The following is a 23,565-nucleotide window of genomic DNA, read 5'->3' as shown; positions in this document are numbered from 1 at the left end:
AAAAGAATGGCTTTTGCATTGCTCATTGGAAAAAGAATATACCTAGCCTTTTCTTTCTGTGGCAATGGATAGCTGTGGTTTTATGATCTCTTCAAATATACTTGATTTTAGTTACCTTTTATTTACACTTGCCTAAATCTTTTAACTTGTAACTTTCAGTCTCTTTGGTGGAGAAAACATGAATGAAATGAAAATGTACAGTACTTCTGTGTTCTATTTCTATAGCATGGTTTCCATTAGGGATTCACTTTACTAATTTTATTAGAGCTATTAATTCCTAGTTGTCTTCCTTCTGAGTATCTTTGCCTTTCATAGTCTATGGCCTACAGGTGTAATCATGTCTGATTCTTTAACTGCTTCGTTCCTTTTACTTTTTAGAATTGGCCAATCCTCTTATGTCATAGGTATTGTTTTTTTAGCGAGTTGACTTTGAAACTATAACTTTTCTGTAATTTTTTTAAACTACTTCATTAAATTCTGGGGAATATGACTGAAAATGTCCAGGATCTCCTTCCTTTGCTTTTACCTCCCATTTGAAAATGGTACTTTCTCCCCAGGTTTCTGTCATGTTACATAACAGTTCCTCTTTGTTGGATGGAATTAAGCCTAGGGAGGCTATTCCTTCTCACTGCTCCTTCTAATTCATAGAGATGAGCACAAAGTCCATAATTTATCTGATTCCCAGTTTTCCTTTCTTTTTTTTTTATTTTTAAAAAATGACGTTTCAGACCAATCTAAATGCCACTCATCAGAATCTAGCTTATTTGTCAGTTTTATAATCATTATCAATATAGATTAACCTCTTAAAGTCACAATGCTCGGGAACTATCTTTACTTGGACTAGGGTGTCTAAATGTTCACAAAATTTACAAAATGTTCCAAAGTATGTAGTGTGCCACTGAATTTAAAACAATTCTTTCCCTAGAATTTATGTTACCATTCCCCAACATAACAAAGAATACATTTCCAAACAAATACAACTATACTTGAAGAACTTCTAGGACAATCAATGCTCATCCATTACTTACTTGTAGAAGGACTACTATGATAATCTATTTTTAAAATTTTTTTCTAATTTTCAACTGGTCCATAAATAGCTAGACTTGGATTTTAGGAAAGCATCAGCTATATTATTCATTTGGCTGTACCCTTGTCACGATTTGTTTCTTTCTTCATTTATCTTCCATTTGTATCTTATACTATAATTGTTTTTCTGCTTCCTAAATTTTATGTAGATACATACATTTATATTATCCAGTAATGACAAAACTCTTCTATTATGTCTGTTCATTCCAATTCAGGTAAATAAAACTAATTTAAATATCCCCCCATTAAAAAATAATACACTGTAAAGCTGTATCAATCAAGTGAAAAATATATATGCTTATTATTCTTCTCTAATAAACTGTAACCTCCTAATGACAAAATTTAAATTTGAATTTGGATGCTCCACAGTGCTTACCACAGGGTTTTGATGATAATAGAATCTTAAATGAATGATTTTACATGAGCCAACTGACATTCTTAAATAAGACTGATAGCATTTGAAATGAAGCGACCTCTGACCTAGCTATTTTTTAAAATCCTAAGTTTTAAAAGTCTAATATTTATAATTATTTTAATAGTACTATTTATGAGAGCAAAAAAATAACAAATGCTCAACTATTATTAATTCTCTACACTAATAAAGGTATATTAACATGATGTATTATATGGAAAAGTATTTAAATAAGTGAAAAATACGGAACTCAAAATAATATATATCCACTATAATTATCATGACACAAAATACATAAGTAACCATATATTTTTATCTTGATAAATTCAGAAAGGGCCATATAGAAATTTTAAAATATTTACATCTGAACATAGCAAATTGTTTTCTCTAATTGAATTTAAATGTACCAGTCTCTAGGAGAAAAAAGGTTATGGATGTTCTTTATTGCTTCCTTATATGTCAGTGTACTTAGCTTTTATTGTTGTTGTTTGTTTCTAGCATGCATGTATTAATTTTATAACCAGAAAAATAAGGCTATGAAACAGGAACTTCCATACATTAAGTAATAACTCTAAAATAAACTGTGAAAAGAAACGTTATATTACTTTAAGTATTATGTTCATTTAACTACAAATTGTTTTATTTAGCAACAATTAATGTTATGTAATCTTTTCATGATTATGCTATTATAGTTAAACTTTCAAAGAGTATATTCTTTCAATTTGTAACACTAAGAATCACTTCTTTTCAAATCTCTTCACCATCATCATAATCATCATCACTATCATCACCATCAATAACAACAAAAACAGATACTCTTTTGTATCTACTAAGGAACAATTAGAAAATATCCATGCATCTTATCCAACATGTCACTCTATGATTATAGCATCCAATCGTTATCAAAGCAGGAAATAATTTTATTTGGTTATTTGAGTACCAGTGTACTTTGAAATTATTCACCGATGTTCAACTGGATTTTGGATTTTATTGTTTCATTATTCTTGTTTTTCGAAAAACGATTCAATAAATGTATTCTTAATTATTGGTCATTCAGGACAAAATGGGAATAACCTCATTTTCTCTAGTAAAGTTTATTTGTAGTTTTATATTTGGTGTTAACTGTCTCCAACTAAATTCACACACCTAAGTACATTTCAATATGACAATAATTGGCTTCTGATATAGACCTCTACCTTATATTTATAATCTGATTATCCTCTATCATTTTGATATTTAAATTTTGTTATAAACAAGCTGTGACCATTGCATTTCATAAAAGTTAGGTCCAAAGGCAAATGTTTATACTCTATTTCATCTATCACACTAGACACAAGCCCCTTTAGGGATTTATTTTTGCAAATGTTGATGAAAAAAGAAGTATCTCCATAAGAATGTGATGAAATTTAAAAAGGGAATGGAAAGATTCTGGAACATTTCACTTTCCTGTGTATCTGAAATATTCTGAAGTTAACAGATAACAGCAAACTATTACTGTTTCAGGCCATAGAGTCTGTGTGCTAATTAGGAAGTCTTGATTATTTAAGAGCTCCAAATTCCTGATTATGCTTGGACTGATGTGCTAAATCAGTCAAAAGTTATTTACAAAAAAAAAAAAAAAAAAAAAGAAAGTTATTTCACTCAGAAAAACAACAACAAATAACTAGAGTTGCAGGGGTCTTTTGAAGTTATAATAAAGAAAATCAACGATTCCTGCAAATTTATATATCCAAGCTGCAGTACGCTTGATGCATACTCAGTAACATTTAGAAGTATAATTAACCTGAAGGAAAGCATTAAAAATATAACATACTGATATAAATTGCTGTTAGTGAAGAACAAAATTTGTAATATGGCAATATAGCTCAGTAATGCCAATTTAATTATATCTAAGATACCAGTATTTTGTACAAATGGAATTCAATCTATGAGAATTACAGAAATATGTATTTATGTGAGAGGTACAGTCAAAACCGAAATATTTCTGTTGGAGTTCTAAGAATGGCTATAAACATTTTCTCTTAAAATATATAAAAAGTCCTAACATAAATAAGTTTGGAAGACTTCATCATTTAAAGGAAAATAAGGTACGTAGGTGCCACTTGTCATGATTTTTAAATTGTAATGTATGTTTCATAATCATAATCACTTGTGATTTATTACATTTTCTAATTTTCAAGGCATTTATTAATAGATTATTTCAGCAGATTGTCACAATAATCCTGTAATGTCATTGTGGACAGGTTCTATTATAAAGGGAAGGTAAAGTTATTTCTGTGGGTTCAAACAGTTGAATGGTAATAAAGCCTATGGTGGTAAACGTGCTTTATTCAACAGATATGTTTTAAATCTTTTTAAAATCTGAGATTTATGGGAAATTCCTTTTAGATACTTGAATTTACTTAAGGTTGTTAATGTCGAATAAGAAATTAAAGGAGATATAGAAAATGATCTTTCCAATCCCACCTACTGGGAAAAAAAAAAATCACCTGAACATATCCACCAATCTCTAGCCCACTGCTATGAAACCCCAGGTCAGTTTGCATCTCTATCTTTGTCTCCTAACTAGTCTCATCACGTTCCCCTTTATTCCACTCTGACCCACATATGACAAGGGTGATCTTTCTAAAAGGCAAGTCTGAAAGATATTATCACTTCCTTGCTGAAAACTCTTCAGTGGCATTTCCCATTTCCCTTAGAATGAAAGATAAGACTAAACATATGAGGCCCTCTTCAGCCTAATGAGGTTCAGAACACAGTACCCCAAAATATGGCATCTTGTCATGTTATTTTAATCTGAGGAAGTCTGAGAGGCAGAAGCAAGGTCTTCTTTGATCTGCCCCTAATGCTTATCACCTAAAGCAGGTTATAAAAACCTCAGGTGAGTGGTGCCCTCCGTATATTCTCCCTATATGCTCATACTCCTTCGCCTGTCATAGTTCTACATGACTACTCACACTTTATGAAACCTAGCATAAAAATACTCAGGTCTTCTGGTCTGCATTTCCTTATGAAGGCTGTGGTGTCACAAAGAACTTACATTAAAACAATTTGTATGTTTTGTTTGTTTGTTTGTTTTTTGTTTATAGCAGCTTTATTCATAATTGCCAAAACTTGGAAGCAACCAAAATGGCCTTCAATATGTGAATGGATAAACAAATTATGGTACATCCAGACAATGGAGTATTCACTGCTAAAAAAACCAAAAAAACAAAAAAAGTGGGCTAAGGGATCAAATATATGGTGATGGAAAGAAAACTGACTCTGGGTGGTGAACACACAATGTGATATATAGATTATGTATTACAGAATTGTATACCTGAAACCTATGTAACTTTACCAACAATTGTCACCCCAATAAACTTTAATTTAAAACAAATAAAAAAAAGAAGTGGGCTATCGAACCATGAAAAGATATGAAGGAATCCCAAATTTACATTGCTCTGAAAGAAGTCAATCTGAAAAGGCAACTGTATGATTCCAACTATATGACATTCTGGAAAAGGCAAAGCTATGGATACAGAAAATGTGTCAAGGGTTAAATAGGTAGAGCACATAATTTTTAGGGCAGTGAAGCTATTTTGTATGACACTATAATGGTGGATATGTCATTATACATTTCTCAAAACTCACAGAATGTAAAACATAAAGAGTGGACCCTAATGTAAACTATGAGCTTTCGGTGATAATGATGTGTCAATGTAGGTTCAATAAATGCATCCCTCTGGTGCAGGATGTTGATAGTAGGGGAAATGAGGGAGTGCAGGGAGCAGTATTTGGGAACTCTAGTTCCTGCTCATTTTTTTCTGAAAATCTAAAACTGCTTTAAAAAATCTATTAATTAAAAGAAAACCAACTTATATTCTGTATGTTATAGCTAAATACCTGAAGCAGCAGTGGCAGACACTTCTTGGCAGACCTCAAGTACAGAATCCAGACATTCCCATCTGTACTCAAGGCGTCAGGCAACACTGAGGATGGCCAGGACAGAGCACAGCAATCACTGGGATACAAATCAATCTATCTGTGAGCTATCTATCCACCGTTTACTCTTTATTAAGACATGGCCTATCCAAAAGGAGTGATGTGGGCGTGTTCAAACCAGGTTGCTTCTACTTCTTCATTGTAGTTAATCTTTCCATCCTCCTCCTATTCCTCTTAACACAATCGGGGCATAACATATTATCTTCTAGGTCTGGGTATCGGAAAGTGCAGGCCGGTAACAGGAAGAGAGAGATCATCTTCTTAGGAGGGTCAGGTACCCACGCCTGACCTGCATAGAACTGCAGGCGAACCTAACCCTCTCTGTCTGCCAAGAGAGGTCTGCCATGGACCACACACCACCTGACACCAGAGGCTTGCAGCAGAAAGTTCTCAGTAGAAGCAGGAATGGGACATGAATTCATAGCCTTAGGTTGAATGGCTCTTGCAGTCTTGTCCATGATGCCAACGTGGCTTCCAGAGCTGAAGTTATCACTTCAAAACTATTCGTCATTTGCTCTCTCTCACGCATCTTACAACTTTTCTTACTCCTTGCTTTCTTGGTCACCATCTTGCATGTCTTTGAACTTGACTCCTGTAGTATTTCAGGAATGTTTTGTTTTTCTTCAGAGTAAGCATGTTCCTTGAGCCTCAGATAAACGTCTATTTTCTTGCCATCAGTACTCAAATTAAATTGTTGTCACCAGCTGCGCAAAGTGTCCCAATGCACTTAATTAATTGAAGGCAAAATGGTTGCCAAGGGGAGCATTGGTTTTGGACAAGCTTTGAACTGTTCACTCGTTTGAGGAAGATAAACTTCATCATCTGTCCTAGGAATCTTCAGGTTGTCTTCTGAGATTGAAGAAATGCTTGGTTCCATTTGCTCTTCTTCATTAGGTTCCTCACTAACTGGAACCAATGTGAGAATCACACTTTCTTCCTCTAATTCAACCTCAAAGTAATCCTTTTCGCTGCTATCAAAATTTGAATTTGCCATTCCCAGGAACACTCAGAGAACAGCAAAGCCAGCACAGTTAAGGATACCTGCAGTTTACTCCTTTTAATTTCTGTATGGTTTTGTTTTCTCCTGTTAATTGATCTTTGCAGTTTAATTTTCAGACCTATCCAGTAACTTTAAGAGGGTTGAGGAAATCTTTTTCCTCCCCTGTAAGCCTCACTTCAATTCAATGCTACCGCCTTCATCCTCCAAAAAAGAACCTCAGTTATTTGAACATGTTCTCCCTCACTTCTATGCTTTTGTACATTTGTTTTCTTTGCTTGGAACTCTGTTTCTCACATCTTTATCTGGCTACCTTTTATTCATCATTCAGTGTCAGCTTAAACACAGCTTGTGAAGAACCTTCCTCATTCCTTCCGCATTAGAGTAGATGCCCCTGCAATGTCTTTCTGTCCTGGCACTTATTATACTTTATTGTAGTCTTTTGTTTTAATTGTTTTCCTCACTGACTGTAACCACATGAGAAAGGGATTCTGTCTGCCTTGCAACAGTGTCTGGTGGTAACAGGGGCTCAAGGAACTCTCGTTGAATGAAGATATCAATGTCAGTTGTCTAAACTTGCAAAATATACAATGTTTTACTTTAAAGTGCCTTTAAATTTACAAACACTATAGATTATAAAGCACAAAATAATTTTCCAAATGTATCAATTTCATATATTCATTAATTCAGCCAAAGATAAGTTTAAAGATGTATGTTTAACAAATACCTTCTAAAAAATGTTTAGCATATGCTAGAGGAAGAAAGTGACAGTATAAAATTCATTTAAAATAATAACTACTTTAAGGAACTGTTAGTTGTAAAAAAAATAATTTGAAAAGCGTAAAAAAAAAAAGAATAGCATGCTCCTTTGTTGATGTTTTGATAGCAATAGAAGGCAAGGTGGGGACATAAGAGACAAGACGTGAACTGATTTTCTGCTTATTCACACCACTATTTCTTTCCTCACTTTGCAAACCCTTATTACATAGGAAAGGGAGAGGAAAAGGAAATAAAACAGGAGAATCAAAAAGAAGCAATATCAAGTGCTTTTGAAAAATTCAAATCCTTCCAAAACAAAAACTGAGGGGAAAACAAACAAAACAAAATGGTAGCATGATTCTTTCTCCCATCAAGCTCTGCTCAAATCGGGCACTTGAAGCATGCTATGTAAGAAGGAAATCTCACCATCTTTCCTCCATGTAAACACTTTTGTTTCAATGGGTGGGTTTAGCATTATTGTATTAACTGGTATCTCCATTGGCATCAAACCACCAAGAGGCTTTTGAATGTGACGCTTGGTTCCTTAACAGACTTTTTCAACATAGACAGATAGAAAGTAAAAGAGAAGATAACCTTTTAAAAAGTGAAGCAATATCAAATATTACTAATTACCTGTTCATAATAGTGGATATTCTCCTCAGCCATATCTGTAAATGCTGACTTGATATCATTTTGCATATTTTGTTTCCATCTTTCCCAATCTGCTTTCAGGGCATTATTAGCACATTCCACTTTATCTTCAAGTTTTCCAATCTCTTCTGTAAGCTGAATTACATAACAAAGAGAGAGAAAGATTTATGTATTTTTGTCAGTAAGTGAAATCACTGAATCTAAGCTGAACATTATATCAAAACAGTTTAAGAATAATTGTTTTGAAAAGTCATCAGTATTTACTGTGTGTACAAACTAGTTAAAGTAAGAAGAACACTGGATTCAGTCAGAGATGTTGAGTAGAGTTCTAAGGTCTGCCACCAATTACCATTGACTCTGGCCAACTCTATCAAAGTTTGGGCTTCATTTTCACTATTTATAAAATGAAGGAAATTGAACTATAAGTTATCTCAAAATCCTTGTGCACTAACACTCTCATTACCACTACTGTCTGTGGTGAAATTGTTTATGTTCAAAGATATGGCTTCATTCACTTTAGCTTCGCATTCCTGGTCCTCATTTTTCATTTGTTTTTAGCAGATTGCTACATTAACTGGCATGTTACAATTTCTATAAGGATTATGTAGTCCAATCTGAAGGCCAAAGGAATCAATTCACCAAATTTCACTCAGATAGCTGGTGACAGAGGCAGGTTTATATCTCAAGATGCCTGACACCTATTCCATGTGCCATGCAAGAAGCTTAGTGTGACAATTTATACCTCCTCCCCACCTCCCCTACCAACCTTTGAGCATATAATCCATCAATCTACTGTTTTATATTTGGCATATATATATTTATATAAATCTTTACATAGTTATACATATTTTACAGACACTTAAATTTATTTATATTCAGCATATATTTATTAAGTATTTTTCTAGGAGAGAAAGAAGTTTCGTAGCCTTATCAGCACAGTACTAGAATTAGGAAGACTGATGATAAATTAGACTAACCCCAGTTTAACTCCCACTTCTGTCTTTACAAGCTATGTGACATTGGGCAAAGTACCTGTTGAAGCCCTAGTTTCTTCATCTGTAAAATGGATATAAAAATAACAATACTTATCACACAGGGATTTTTATAAAAATCACATGAGATAATAACAGTAATTGATTTGTGCCTGACAATTTGCCTACTAAGTATTATATATCACTACCACCACCATCACCACCACCACCACAACTACCATCACATAATCATTACTATCAGTTGGTAAAACTAAAACTGATTCCCTATCCACCGCCAGTATTTTGGTCTCTGGAACTATGACATTTCTCAGCCAGGGTCTACGTCTTAAGTCAATTTTTAGTGCTATTTCTTACTCTATTTTCACCAGTGTGGAAGATGATGCAAATCCTTTAAGTATGATCAATTCTTAACATTTTTTTGCAGTTATATCTGAGTATGTTTTTCTTTCTTTGGTCATTTTATCATCTTAGTTGGAAAATGAGAAAAGAGATATTAGATATTTCCCCACACTGAATCATCTTCTCATAATTTAATTCTAAGAAATTCTAATTGATAATAAACACAAAACACCTAATTCAAATTAAGAGTGATCTGGACTATATCTTTCCTAACAATTTACAAAAGCATACTATTAGTCGATGTCCTTTCCCATAGTTCACTTCAATTTTAGCAAGTTTTTTTGGTACAAGGAATTATGCATTCACATGGTGTCATCCAACTACAACTACACAGCGGTGTCTGTAACTCTAAAACCAGGAAATTCTCTCTACATGGAATTCTCCATGTTCTCTACTGCAAAAATAGCATGGGAGTAGCAAGTTAAAAAGGATTAATGCTTGCATAATAATTTTCACAAATACTGGAAGCTATTTGGCCCTCTGTTGGTGGAAACATTGAAGAAGAAGCAACTTCTTTTTTCCCACTAAAATGTTATAATACCAGAATAAGTAATAAAAGATCATAAGCTATTAAAAAAAGATTTATATTTAAAAGCAAGGCTAATGGGTAACTTCTAGTTTCAGTTATATACAGCTAGGAACTATCCACACAACTAAATGAAGACCATTAATACTAAGAGCTCAGGCCAACAAAACAGTATCCTTCTCCAGTAGTGAGTCCCTACTAGGAGTATAGTACCTGACACAATACTAATAACAATGACCATTTGTTGCATTTCTGCAATGGGCCACTGCATTAAGCTAAACACCTCAGATACATTATTTTATTCAATCTGCATAATAATGTTGCAAATTTGGTATTATTATCTTCCTTTTACAATCTGGGAAACTGGGAGAAAGAAATGAAAGAAGTCACACAGCTTTTTGTGGCATAATAGAGATTCAAACCAAGGTCTGCCTGAGTCAAACATATGCTCTGTCCACACTGACTGAGCAGCACCAAGCTAGCTGGCCTGTGGCTCTCAGGTTGAACTGATTCAGCTCTTACCTCAAGGAGTTTGTAACTTGTTAGGATATGCAAAAATAAAACCAAAAGCAAAGGCTGTAACACAAACCAGAATGTGATCTATATTATACTGGAGGAAGAAATGCAAGTGGTATAAAAGTTATATATCACTACCACCACAATCACCATGGAGGACTAATTCTGACTGGGGTAGGGGACGCTTTGACTGTCAGTTCAGTAGACAGGGATTGGGGCAAGGGAGCACATGGATGAGGGCATGGCATAAACAAAACCACAGAGATGGTATGTGACCAGTGTGGCCAGTGTGCAGTGTGACCAAGATGGTATGCTATGCAGTGTGACCAAAGAATGGTCCCAGGGGTAAGGAGGAACAGGGGAAATGCAGCTGGATAGGCTGAATAAAGATTGACCACTAGAGAGTGTAAATGATGTTGAGCAGAAAATGGATTCTGCAGAAAATGGTAAGCCTGGGAAAGTTTTTGACCAGGGCAGAGCTCTATTTTGGATAGATTCCTGAGTCAGAGATATGTAGAAATGCTTAAAAGAGAAAAGAAGGAGGAGGGGAAGGAAGTGAACCAGTTAATTTGCATTGGAACTATGGAGACAACAATGGAAAATGATAAAGAGGGTTAGGTTCATTTCCACTCACTCATCCAGCAGCATTCACTCAGCAGCCATCTAGTCTGTGTTAGGAACTATGATGGAGGGTAAAGAAATGGCCTTGCCCTCAAGGGCTCATGCTGAAAGGAAGAAATAAAAAAGCTACTGGATAAAGAAAATGTGAAGGGCATTTCATGTAAAGCAGATAGCAGGTGTGCAGTCCTAGAACCATGCTTACATTGAAGTTTCTGAAAAATTACAGGTGGTTCATTAAGGCTGACACCTAGTGTAAGAGTAGGGGAACAGCAAAAGATGAGGGGGGAGAGAGGGAAGTTGCCAGGTCCTGAAGGGGTTTCCATGCAGGTGTTTGGATTTTCATAGAAGACAAACGGAATCACTGAAGGAGCTTACGGAAGGGGGGCGGATGCAGTAGTAACAGTCAGCTTCCTGATGCCAGGTACTGAGAAGAGGGAGATTAAAATGCTGGGAGGCAGAATCAGTAGAGTTTGGTAACTGATTATGGGCATTGGGAGAAAAGTGTGTATCGCTGATAAAGTTACCTGGAAGAACAGGTGTGGTAGGGTGAGAAAAGGAATGAAAGCCTGAAGGCAACAGCAATAGTCTTGCAGGGTCAGGTACTTCTATGTAAACATTCAAAACTACTCAGAGGCATACAGGGTATCAAACAGTTTTTGGAGGTCAACAGGAGTCTGGATCACCCTTAAGATGCGAAACTTCCAAAGTGACTTTGCCATAGTAATACCATAGTAATTGGGCAAGTGGGGAGGTCACACGGCCACACCAATTAACATGTAAGCGCAGCCGAGTATTTTAAATAATGAAAAATCAGAGCTATTTATCTGAGAAAGAGAAGTAAAACTATAAGCCAACTACCCACAGAAGGTCTTTGCCTCTCAGAGTAGTTTTGGATGAGACTGTTCTTCATTATCCAGGCTTTTAACCTCATATTTTAACTATGCTTAAATTGCCTTAGAATTCCCTCTAGAACAAAAAAAATAGTGATGTGGCTCATGTGAAAACTATTAAAACATTTGTTCCAATGAAATGACAGTGGCCTGACGGTGTTAATAAATTGTTTTTATCTCCTGAACTTTAAAAATTTTGTAACCAGACGCATACCAGGAGGTGCCAAAAAATGTGTACATATGACTTGTAGTCATCTTTTTTTATTGGTATATTTTGAGTATTACAATTTTAATACAGTTTTTACCTTTCTTAAAATGTGTACACATTTTTTTGGCACGCTTTGTATAGAAGTCAGCGACCTAGAGCCTGGGCTCTCAAGTCCCACATTGTGTGATTTAGAAAAGTTCAGTTCCTTGATGGCTGCAGCTGCCTCATCTATAAAATGATGAGGAAAAAAAAAGAATCTACTTCTTAGAATTGTCTTGAACAATGTGTTGGGCAAAGTGCCTGGGACTTAAGCAGTCAGCACATGTTAGGGTTAGAGTGGTACTTGAAAGTAATTATGAAAGGTCATTGTCAGGGTCTCAGAAATGTTCTGATGGAATCTTCCTACTCACTTGCTGTATGTTAGGAAATCTTATTGAGGCCCTGCATAAGAAAGGAACAACAGCCACAGGATAGAGCTCCCCCAAATTCCCACTGGGACTGAGAGTAATGGTGGCCGGACTGGACAATGTCCAGGCCAGAAAGTCTATGCAAGGCCATTCCAACAGGCCCTTGTCCAAATTACACGGGCAGGATCAAAAGGCCCAGGAATTACCTCCACATTTTAAGGAACTGGGGTGCTAAGTTACCTCAATAAATTATTCTACTCTAATCCAAGAAATATCAGTATCTTGCTAATTATGGAATGATAAAATCCTAAAATAAAAAATGCAAATTGACATTATTCCCCTGACTCTGAAGGTAGAGTACACTTCTGGTAACTAACAATCCTGTCCAGCAACTTAAGAAGACCCACTATATTTCCAAACATTCTCGTAGGCCTTTAGTTTTTCTTATATCTCAGACATTAATGATTAGTTTTTAGAAAACATATTAGGTCACTTAACAACTATTTGTTGAGCACTCACTGTGCGCCAACAATCAGGCTAGGCACAGAGCCCCCAAGTGAAATATTTTCCTTCTTTTCTCATTCAATTTTTTGCATACTGATTTTATGGAGGAAAATCTTTATTCAACATCAGGATGTCCTCTCAATTATAATATAATTTCATGATGAGGCCAATATGGAATGGCTTAATGTATGTCTCTAAAATTGGGATTCTTATATCTACATTAATACTGAGTGATAGCCTAACGATGACCAAGGTCAGGAATAAACATGGCATTACTTGTTACAGATATTTCACAAAGACCAAATAAAAATATTTTTAAGTTAACATAAACACAAATATATTATGGAGTAGTGATATTCACATGAAAATTTAAAATGGGAGACCTTAAAAAGCTTTTGAGCTTACATGGGCCACTGATGGGTTTCAGACTACTGGGGTATGTATTCCAACTTTCCTATATCAAAGAAATTAAGTGCATTTGGTAAAACTGTTTATAAACCACACACAACGTAAAAATATGTGTTAGAAGTAAATTTGCTTGACTACTGAACTATATATTTAATAAATAATTAATAAACTTGGCATGATAATTCTAGAGGAGTTAATTGCCATGATTACCAACAGTTTTGTCAAAGCATCATTTATAAAAATTACAGATTGAGAAAGCAGCTTCTCCCAATCTATTTCTGCAGGAATAGCTGCCAGGATGATAGAAGAAATATCAGTCAAACTTTTTTCAATGTATCGCTGCTAAACAGCAGTCTAGGGGGAATTTCGCTTACCTCTCTAAGAAAGAACCATCTTTGCTGACTAATCACCCATCCTTCATCATTTATCCCTGATATTATAATCTAGAACTGGTGACAAGTACGTGCCCCTTCTCCTCACCCCATGACCATCTCTATTTACAAGTACAGCACTAAGGCCAAGCGGGCAGCACAATTAACATTTAGAGTCTCTCCAATATCATGACCTAGCCCATAATATCTAATCAGCTTATAAGGGTCTGATCGTAATGCATTACAGGAAGAGATTATTTCTACATAACAAATAATGGCAATCTCACACAAATTAGTCTAGCGTGTAGAAATTTATGAGGCTAGCATGACCTTGATCCCAAAACTGACATTTTGGGTACAAGCAATGGTAATTACAAATCATTCTCCCCCACTGCCTCCAGTTTTATTGAGGTGTATTTGACAAATAAAATTGTGTTCGTTTGGAGTGTCCAACATGATAACAAATCATTCTTCTTCAGAAATATGGATTTTTAAAAAAGCACTAAAAAAACTGAGCAAGCTAAATCCAGCTAGGACTACGTTGATTTTACCCCCAGGGATCCAAAGATGGTTAAAATAAAAAAATTCTCAGTGTAAATCACCACATTAAGTGCATAATGGAGACAAATCCTACAATTTTATTAGTAGATATAGAAAACCACACAGTAAAATTCAACACTCACTTATGAATCAAACTCTGATCACATTGAAGTAGATAAGGATTGCCTTAACCTGATTTAAAATACAATATTACACACACACACACACACACACACACACACACACTAGCAAATATTATTACTAATGGAAAAATCTTGAAAGCATTTACTTTAGAATCAGGAATAATACCAAGACGTCCATCACTAATACCATTACAATGCATTTTTTAGCCAGCTCAATTCAATAAGATATGGAAAAAGAAATATAAAGTACAGTGATTAAATAAATGAGACAAAACTATCAATATACACCCATGATAGAATTTCATACAGGGTAAATCCCAAAGAGTCCAAAAATTATTAAAAATAATTTAGAAGACTGCTGGATACAAGAAAAATATTCTGAAGTGAGTTGCATTTCTGCACTCTAGCCAAAAAAAGTAAGAAAATACATTTTTTAAATTTATAATTTATGATAAGTACAAATAAAAAAATGAGGTACTTAGAAATAAATTTATCAAAAGATATAGAAGACCTTTTGGGAAAACATTTTTGAACTTTATTGAGAGATATCAAAGAAGACTTAAATAAATGGTGAGGTATTTGAAAAATTCTCTTTATTTTAAATCCTCTAGTTAGTTATCTTTAAATTTCAGTTTAAATACCAGTTCTTTGGATAATCCTTCTCAGAACAGCATTTTTGTAAAAAGTAGGTTCTTTTTTGCTATTCTCTATCTCAGTCCACTGTTCATTTCCTTAGAACATTCATTAGAACTAGCAATTATTTTATTCATATGTCTGTGTACTTTACTCTTGGGACAGAAGCTCTGCTGTGAGGGCCATGGTCTATGTTTCAACCACATAATCCCAGTGTTTACACTAAGTGGGAATTTGATAAATATCTGTAGAATGAATGAATCATTTTAGAAAAGAAAATACTAGTAATGAATCTAGGCTTGTTTCCCTACTGCTTTTCCCAGGTTTATTTCTTTACACTTTTAGTTACCATAGAAACTTAAAATGTGTCTGTACCTAACCCTAAAGACACACATCACCAAAATTTTTAAGCAAACCAATACAATTTGAGGATAATAGCTATTCTCACTTAAAAATATCTTCATTGTTTTCTTTTTAAAATGGCTTCTCTATTATTTCCTTTTATGGAATAAAATCAACCATTCAATCTATTTATTCAAATGCTAAAAATTTCACTTCATAATCAGAAAAGCTGGGAAATTATCATTTTGAAAAGTTCTTGAAAATAATATAAAGATTCAGATTGCCACTCCATCAGAAGACAATGAAAATTCAAAAATTCAATTCTAATCTGACAAGCTACCTCTTCTTAACAAGTGTTAATTAAATTGCAGGGGAGAAATAAGAGGGCTCTTAACAATAAAATTATATTATTTTCTGATTTGTGAGAGAGGTAAGATGTGTCTGAAGAAATTAGATGCTTGATTATACAATGTTGCTCAGGCATACATGTGTTATTACTAGGTAGTACCTTTTTTATATACTTCACAATAACATTTTTCTTAAAAAATAGAAACCTCTCTCGCTGAAACCACTGCCGATTTTGTTATCCAAATGTAACTTGTTCAGAAAAACACAAAGCATTTTCTAAAAACGACAAACTGAGTCATAAAATAGCACAAATGTCGTTGACACATCACCTTTCAAATCAGCACCTCCACCACCATTAACATCCTCAAAAAAATAACCATGATTTCCTTTAACATTGGAGGCAACAGAAAGCCAGTTATTTAAACAGCCCCATTTTAGGAAACGTGGCGATCACCTTTGAGTCCTCTACACAATAGAGGCACAGAAAATACTCATTGGACTGAAGAGGATTCATTTCTTTCTAGGTGCTTCAATGAGTCTTATTAATACAAACCTTTTTAAAAAGAATGATGTATCTCCTTACAATTAAAAAAAAAAAAAATTCAAGGTCTTTTAACCCTTTAGATATAAGCTTTTGTTTCTGAAGAACATAATCTGACCTTAGAAAAGCAATAAACATTCTATATTACCATTAGGTTGTACTGAGGATAAAAATGATTTCAAAGCCAAATCTAAATGTATTTATTTTACAGACCTTCATATCCTATACAATTTTCTGTCATGAAATATTTTTATTTTATTCAGTACTTAACCAAACAATATCTCATATATTACCTCATTTAATTCTCACAATACAACTACAAGTTAAATACTATTTTTCCAATTTTACTAACCAGAAAAGGTAAGGCTTATTGGGGTTTAAGTGACTTTTGTTGTTGTTGTTGTTGTTGAATTCTTCCTAGAACCCAGGTTCTCCAACTCCCCAGGAAAAGCTTCCTCTCCAAAGCCTAGAAATATACTAAATCAAAATGTAGTTAATTTAGAGATATGGCACTGTGCTAGAAGAAAAACTACTGGTTCTATTCTTTGTGGAAATATAATTTTTTATTTTTAGAAGTACTATTTGGACCATTCATACTTTAAATAATATGTTTTATGATACCATTATATATTCCCTAATATATTATTCTTTTGTAATTTTTTCATCTAACTTACCAAAGTTTTACACAAGCTTTAGATTTATAAACATTAATTCATCTTCAAAAAAATTTTTTTCCCAAGTAAGCATTATTTCTGCATCTTTGTGGATAAAGAATAATTTATGTCTGATTAAGGTCGCAAGTTGGGTAACAGTGAATCAAAACCCTGTCCAGGCTTCAGACTCCCAGAGTGTTATTGCTCTAAACATAAGCAGATATTTATTGAGTGCCCAGACAGGACTAGGAGTGAAAGAGATATGTAAGAGAGACCCTCAGGACATATTTCTTCTTAACAAAAAGGCTAAACTAAAAGGAAATTGAATCTATTTTGAGTTCCTATATGGGACATCTGTTTAAACTATTAGATCTATGGTAGGCAGAACTCCACAAACCAAACCACAAATCCACAGGACACCATACGTAGAATTTCTTAAATCCTGAGAAGGAATGATTGGAATTTTAAACCAACCCTTTTACTTATCCATCTGTTACTCTTTCTGTTGCAGTTAAGATAGTGGGGGAAAAAATGTTCCTAGAAAAAGACACAGAGCTTACAATCTTTCTTTAGAAAATCATCTATGACAATGTTCCACTGCCTCTCTTTTTCTAGTCTTTCATTGTCTTTTCTCTCCTTCTACCCTCACCCACCACCAGCATACACACAGGCCTTATTCATCAAGACTGTAAGGTTGTGTGTTCTTTTTTCAAATCAGTAAACCTTAATATGCAATAACTTCCCTAAGCAAATTTCATGGGCAAAAATCTTGGAAGTAGTACAATTTTTCACCTCACCCTCAAATATCTCCTGACTACTTTTCTGGGTAACAGTTAACATGAGTTAGTTCAAGTATGGGTTCACAACAGACATGCTGGTGTTTGTGGATTCCAAAAGACATATGACTAAAAACATATATATTTTTTTTTTTTGGTCACAAATATGTTGTAAAAAAAATGTGTTGATCTTTAAGATGATTTGGAATACTTCACCTTATTTATTAATTTGTTTCTTACTTCCTATTAGATTTAAGATGGTTTCCAAAATTTTACTGTACGAAGATATTAAGTAGATAAAGACTTTAGTGCAAAGGGAAAATAAAAGTAGGGAAAAAAATGTAAAGCGAGGGGTAAGGTTGATACACACAAAACGTATTTGGCAAGCAGAAGTGGGTCAGAATGGTGGCTCTTAACGATTTAGTAACTAATATAGAGTGGGATAAATGGTGGGACAGCATCAGGTATCAAAGCCAAGTGTTATACACTGAAAACAAGCTAATGGCTCAGGAGAGATTAAATCCTATTGCTGGTGCTGAGATATAAATGAAACTTTTCTCCAGAGTCCTCATAAAGAAAAAATATAACTGTAGTCAGTGCTCTTGATGCTTATCATAAAGGCATACATGGCTCTCCTTCTTAAAATGTCCCTCACTATAGACCAATGGTATAATACTAAGTGTAAGTCGGGTAAAATAATTCTATGGAGTCCAAATACAACTTTTTGAAGTTTGTATAAATTCAGATACATTTTAAAGTGTCTGTTCAATTGCCTGGAGTGATTCGGTGGGACAAGTGGGGCAGTCACTATTCAGGTTGAGCTAATTGGTGCCTCTTTTTTTTTTTTTTAAACAATGTGAAGGTTTAACAAGCAGGATTAAAGATACCACTTTCCAAACTTTGATCTAGAAGAATATATGCTTCAGATCAAATATATGCTTCAATATATGCTTCAAAGGAAGTTCTCCTAATATTGTTTATAAAAATATTTGCAATCTAACCCTGGTTAGGCACTGGGCTGTTTTCATGTGTTGATTTAATTACACTAGGAAATGTACTACCCACAACTTTTATAGTTAAAGAAACCAAAGCAAGGAGAATGTAAGTAACTAGCCCAAAATAACAAAGGCACACAAAGCTGTGGTTGAAATCACATGCAACTCTGAGATTGGGTTTACGACCTTATATTAAATAATTTTCAGAGACTGCTCAGCTTGGAGGTACTAGGGCATACAAATAAATGACAGTGGGAAAAAGTAACATGGTGAAACTCCAGCTAGGGATCCCAGACTCAACAGACTCTTATTCATAGGGCAGACATCATGTTTTTGCTAATTAATCAAATATTCATTATTATCCTTTACAAGCTTATAAATAGGAGTGCATGTGTTTTTCCTGCCACACATACCAATGATGCCCTGAATGAGAGGCCTTCCAGTGAAGGTTAGAGGCACAGAAATTCTAGGCACTGCCTGATACTTTGCTCTGGGAGGAGAGGCTTGATTACAGCATCACTCATTCATCCATTTCAAGTTCCATCCAGCTATGTGTATGGGACTCCGACATGCTGCTATACTGTGCATGTGTGGCACAAATAAATGAGTTGTTTATCCAGAATCCATTCCCCACTCTCCTTCTCACGACCTGAAAGAGCTCCAGTTTTTTCAGGCATTTGAATCAGGGGGCATATTGTGGCTGGTCGAAGTCAACCGGATGTTCACATTCCCACTCCAAGGAACTGGTTTGCTCACGGACTTTTCATGACTGGCCAATGAGATGTGAGAAGTCTGCTGGATGCCCCTAGGATAAACTCACAAAAGGAAAAATACAAGAAAAAAGTCCCTTATCCTTACACTGGGTAGTGTCATGTCTTTCACTGCTGTGTGAGAATGTGTATATGGACATGTATGTATCTGTGAGAGTGTGTGTAAGACATACACATAGATGCAAACAGACAGAAAAGAAGCAGAGAGAGGAAAACAGATATTGGGAAATGAGGCATATAGAAAGGAATACATTTGTAAAAGGTCAGGGGAGAGAGGTAAGACAACAAATATTTGAGAAAGGTACAGGAAACCTCTGCCCCCACTACAAAAAAGCTATGCCAATATTATCTTTCTTTAAAGCTTAGAGAGAAGGCAGTGCTGCTCTGTACAGCACTTAGAATATTCAAGGATTAATAAATGCTATTTGAGGATAAGAGTAAAATACTGGTTCAAAAATAGCAACTCATACAGAGCAAGGACCAGCTTGAATAAATTTGGTATCTGTTTGTATCTACTGAATGTGGCTATATGTAAATGCAGACTATAATGATCTTATGAAAATGCATTTTTTTCTTTTTTCTTTTGCTCACATAAATACACTGTTCAACAGCTACGGCATTATATCTAGATCCAACTCTCAGATTCGGTGCACATATTGCTAAATGTCAAATGTATTCATATTCATTTATATTTGAATGCTGCTTTGGGTGGAAAACTATAAATCATCCATTCAAAAATAAAAATAAAAATAAAATTGACATGTAGCATTATTTAGCACCACAGATGAACCTTATTTATCTTACAGTTAAGCGGTGAAGTGAATAAGCATTTTCAAACAGAAGCTCTGACTCTGAAAACTTGTAACTAAACTGCAAAAACCACAAGTTCCTCCAAATACCTGAGTTTTCCTCATAATCTCAGTTATTGTTACACTTTTATCTCCACCGTCAGAAATTCTTTTACTTTGACAGCTTCTATCACTGAGTATCTTCTTTATTGGAGCACATAATACAACTCTCATTTTCTCTTGAAATATTTTATTACCTACACCTCATCATTCTGTTTCAAGCTGTTTTTATAAATGCTTCTCTGATTTTTAATGTGGGAATATGACAAGCATCTGTCATCGGACCTCTTTTCTTCTCATCCTTTAGTGACCTCAACAAATCTCATTGCTTGAAATACTGTCTATTTTCTAGTGACTCCCTAATATGTATCTCTAGATGGATCCCTCCCTGACCTCTGTTTTTTCATATGTTACTTCCTATTCGATATCTCCACTTGGGTATCTGATGGCACCTCACCTTTGTATGTCCAAATCGGATTTCTTCTCTTCTCCACTGAACCTGTTCTTTCAATGAACTCCAACTCTTACCTTCCAGTTGCTCTGTCAAAAACCTCAGTATCATCCTTGACCCCCCTGGTCATCTCACAATCTATAACCCACCAAATAGCAAACAGCTCCACCTTAAAAATATACTCAGAATATGACCATTTCACAATGCTTCCACCTGGTCCTACTTATTACGTATTATGGGAGTATAAGAGCTAGTTTTATAAGAGCTGGGTGGTCTCCCATCTCATGCACACCCCACATATACATCACCTTTTGTCTTTCCCAAGCACAGGAATTGTTTTATAACTTAAGTCTGATCATTTTACTCCTCAGTCAACTGTTCTCTTCCTGTCTCACTGAGACCAAACCTCATAAGGCTTTATGAGATCTAACCCCTGGTTACCTCTCAAAATTCATGTCCCACAACTCTTCTGCTTGCTTATTCCATTCCAGCAACAATGATCTTGTCAGTCCTGAAAGGTGCTGGCATACTTTCACTTTCTGTTCCCTCTGCCCGAAATGCTCTTCTCCCAGGTATTCATGTGGTTTAAAACCTTACTTCTTCCAGGTTTATTTAATCACCTTCTTGGTAAGACCTTCCTTAACATCCTAATTTTAAATTTCACTGTTCCCCAACACCCCCTCTTCCCCACACTTACCACTATATGACACTATACTATACATTTTAATTAATTCTTTCTTTTTGTCTCTGTCCACTAGAATGTTAGCCTTAAGAGGGCCTGTTTTCTTGACTGCTATCTCCCCAGTGCTTGGAATAGTGTTTCTCATATGGTACCTACTCAGCATTTGTTGGAAGATTTTGTTGACTACTGTTAGGTCAGCTGCGGGCATGGTCAAAGCGGCCAGGAGCCAAGTCATACCCCTCTGCCAAGTCAGACCCCTCCTTGCATGACAGAAACTGGGGCCGCTGGCATTTCCCAGAAAAGGCAGCAGACCGCTGGTGCGATAAACAACGCCGGAGGCAGCCGCTCGCGCCCGGTCTGTGCTGGGGTCCCTGCTCATTTGCCACCTCACTCAGCCAACCCCCAACCCCAAAATCGCATATATGCCTCCGTCGCTCTGCTCTGGGCACGAATTCACCGGCCCCGTCTGCGGACCGGTGAACCTCGTCCGGCAGCGGCAGCGCAGAATAAAGCACTCACGTTTCTCAACCCGCCTGACTCTCTTAGCCTCATTATCTCGCCGCAAGCCTTACAGCTACCTGCACATTAAATGTCATCTCACCATGACATAAAGTGGCACACATGCAATTTTTCTTCTTCCTGTTGTATAGTATGGTTCGGTTTATAAAGCCACTATAGGCCCTCCTTACAAGCTAGAAAAGTTAAAGAGTTACTAACAACTTGAAACATTGTCTCCCCCTCATTTCTTAAGTGCTACAGAGTTTATCTTCCACCTGCATGTCTCTCCAATTTACTTCCCTCTGCAACTCCATTAGCACCTCCTCAGTTCAGGCTCTCACTGGACCCACACTGCCCAAAGAATAAAGTCCGTATTCCTCATCCTGACAAACAAGCTGCCTTCCTATGTGACTGCAGTCATCTTTTACAGGCACATCCTTCATCTCCCCTGTATCTTGCTCTCTATACATCAACGTGGTTTAAACCTAAAGAGTTTAGCATGCTCTTTGAGCTTTTACTACTTTTCTTCATATCTACTCTATATAAAACCCTCCCTCCTCCCCAAAGAACAATTCCTTAGTCATTTTACAGGATTCATCGCAAAGATTACTTCTAGAAAGTCATCAAAATAACAGCAGCTAACAACTACTGAGTGCTTACTACCATGTTTCCCAGAATATAAGACCTAGCTGGATAACCAGTTGTAATGTGTCTTTTGGAGCAAAAATTAATATAAGACCCGGTCTCATTTTACTATAACATAAGACCAGGTCTTACATACTATATTATGATATAACATATTATAATACACCCGGTCTTATATAAGACCGGGTATAATATAATATAATACTGGGGTTTTTTTTTTATTAATTTTTGTTCCAAAAGATGCATTAGAGCTGATGATCTGGTTAGATCTTATTTTCGGGGAAACACGGTATGATCCAAATAATTTTTTTGCATTATATCATTTAATCCTTAAACAAGCCTATTAGAAAGGTACTAAATAATTTTCCCAAATTACATGATAAAATGAGACTAAAAGAAACTAAAAAATGTGTCCTAGGTCACAGACTTAACCAGCAAATGAGCTGGATTTGATCCTAGGTCTAATTCCAAGGCCTAGGACAAAACTCTAAATGAACAGCTAAACTGACCTTCAAATGAGTACTCTGAAAGTCTCTACTAAGTTCAGGTTTTTTTGAATCCATTAGTTTTATTATTGTGAGACAAGAAGTACTAACCACAAACTCTAAGAAGCAGCTACTTTTATAACCATCCAGGTAATAAATCAAGTAATTCACTCTAAAACATATTTCAGTTTGCATGAAAACACATAACTTTTGTGGGCATATTTGTGTGATGAGAAAAAGCTACAATAATGCCATTACTGCCAATTTATAGCATATACAAAGTTACAGGCAAGGTAAAAGACCAGAGCCTTGTATTTGCATGACACGAAGCCCACATAAAGTTCACCTGATATCCAACATAACCTCTGGAATGTTACATCACTGCTATATTTCCACCTTATAATTATAACTACCCTAGTCTTTGCCCTTCTTGGGAGAGCTTCATTTCAAAGACCTTTTCATTACAAGTTGCTTGCTGAGTTTG

General features: G+C 35.4%; 1 protein-coding gene and 1 pseudogene across 4 annotated transcripts in view; both read right to left on the bottom strand.

Moving 5' to 3' along the window:
* The window catches only part of SNX7 (sorting nexin 7), a 599,355-nt gene that overhangs the window by 114,487 nt on the left and 461,303 nt on the right, over positions 1-23,565 (bottom strand). For all 4 annotated transcript variants that reach the window (XM_074318369.1, XM_074318370.1, XM_074318368.1 and 1 more), the window contains exon 8: positions 7,872-8,024. In XM_074318369.1, the coding sequence (XP_074174470.1) occupies positions 7,872-8,024 (153 nt within the window). The remainder of the gene's footprint in view (positions 1-7,871; positions 8,025-23,565) is intronic.
* On the bottom strand, positions 1,852-7,858 carry LOC141568438 (developmental pluripotency-associated protein 2 pseudogene; annotated as a pseudogene).

This window comes from Rhinolophus sinicus, linkage group LG14 (assembly GCF_036562045.2).
Source record: "Rhinolophus sinicus isolate RSC01 linkage group LG14, ASM3656204v1, whole genome shotgun sequence".
Lineage (NCBI taxonomy): Eukaryota > Metazoa > Chordata > Mammalia > Chiroptera > Rhinolophidae > Rhinolophus > Rhinolophus sinicus.
This window is presented reverse-complemented; position numbering and strand designations above follow the sequence as displayed.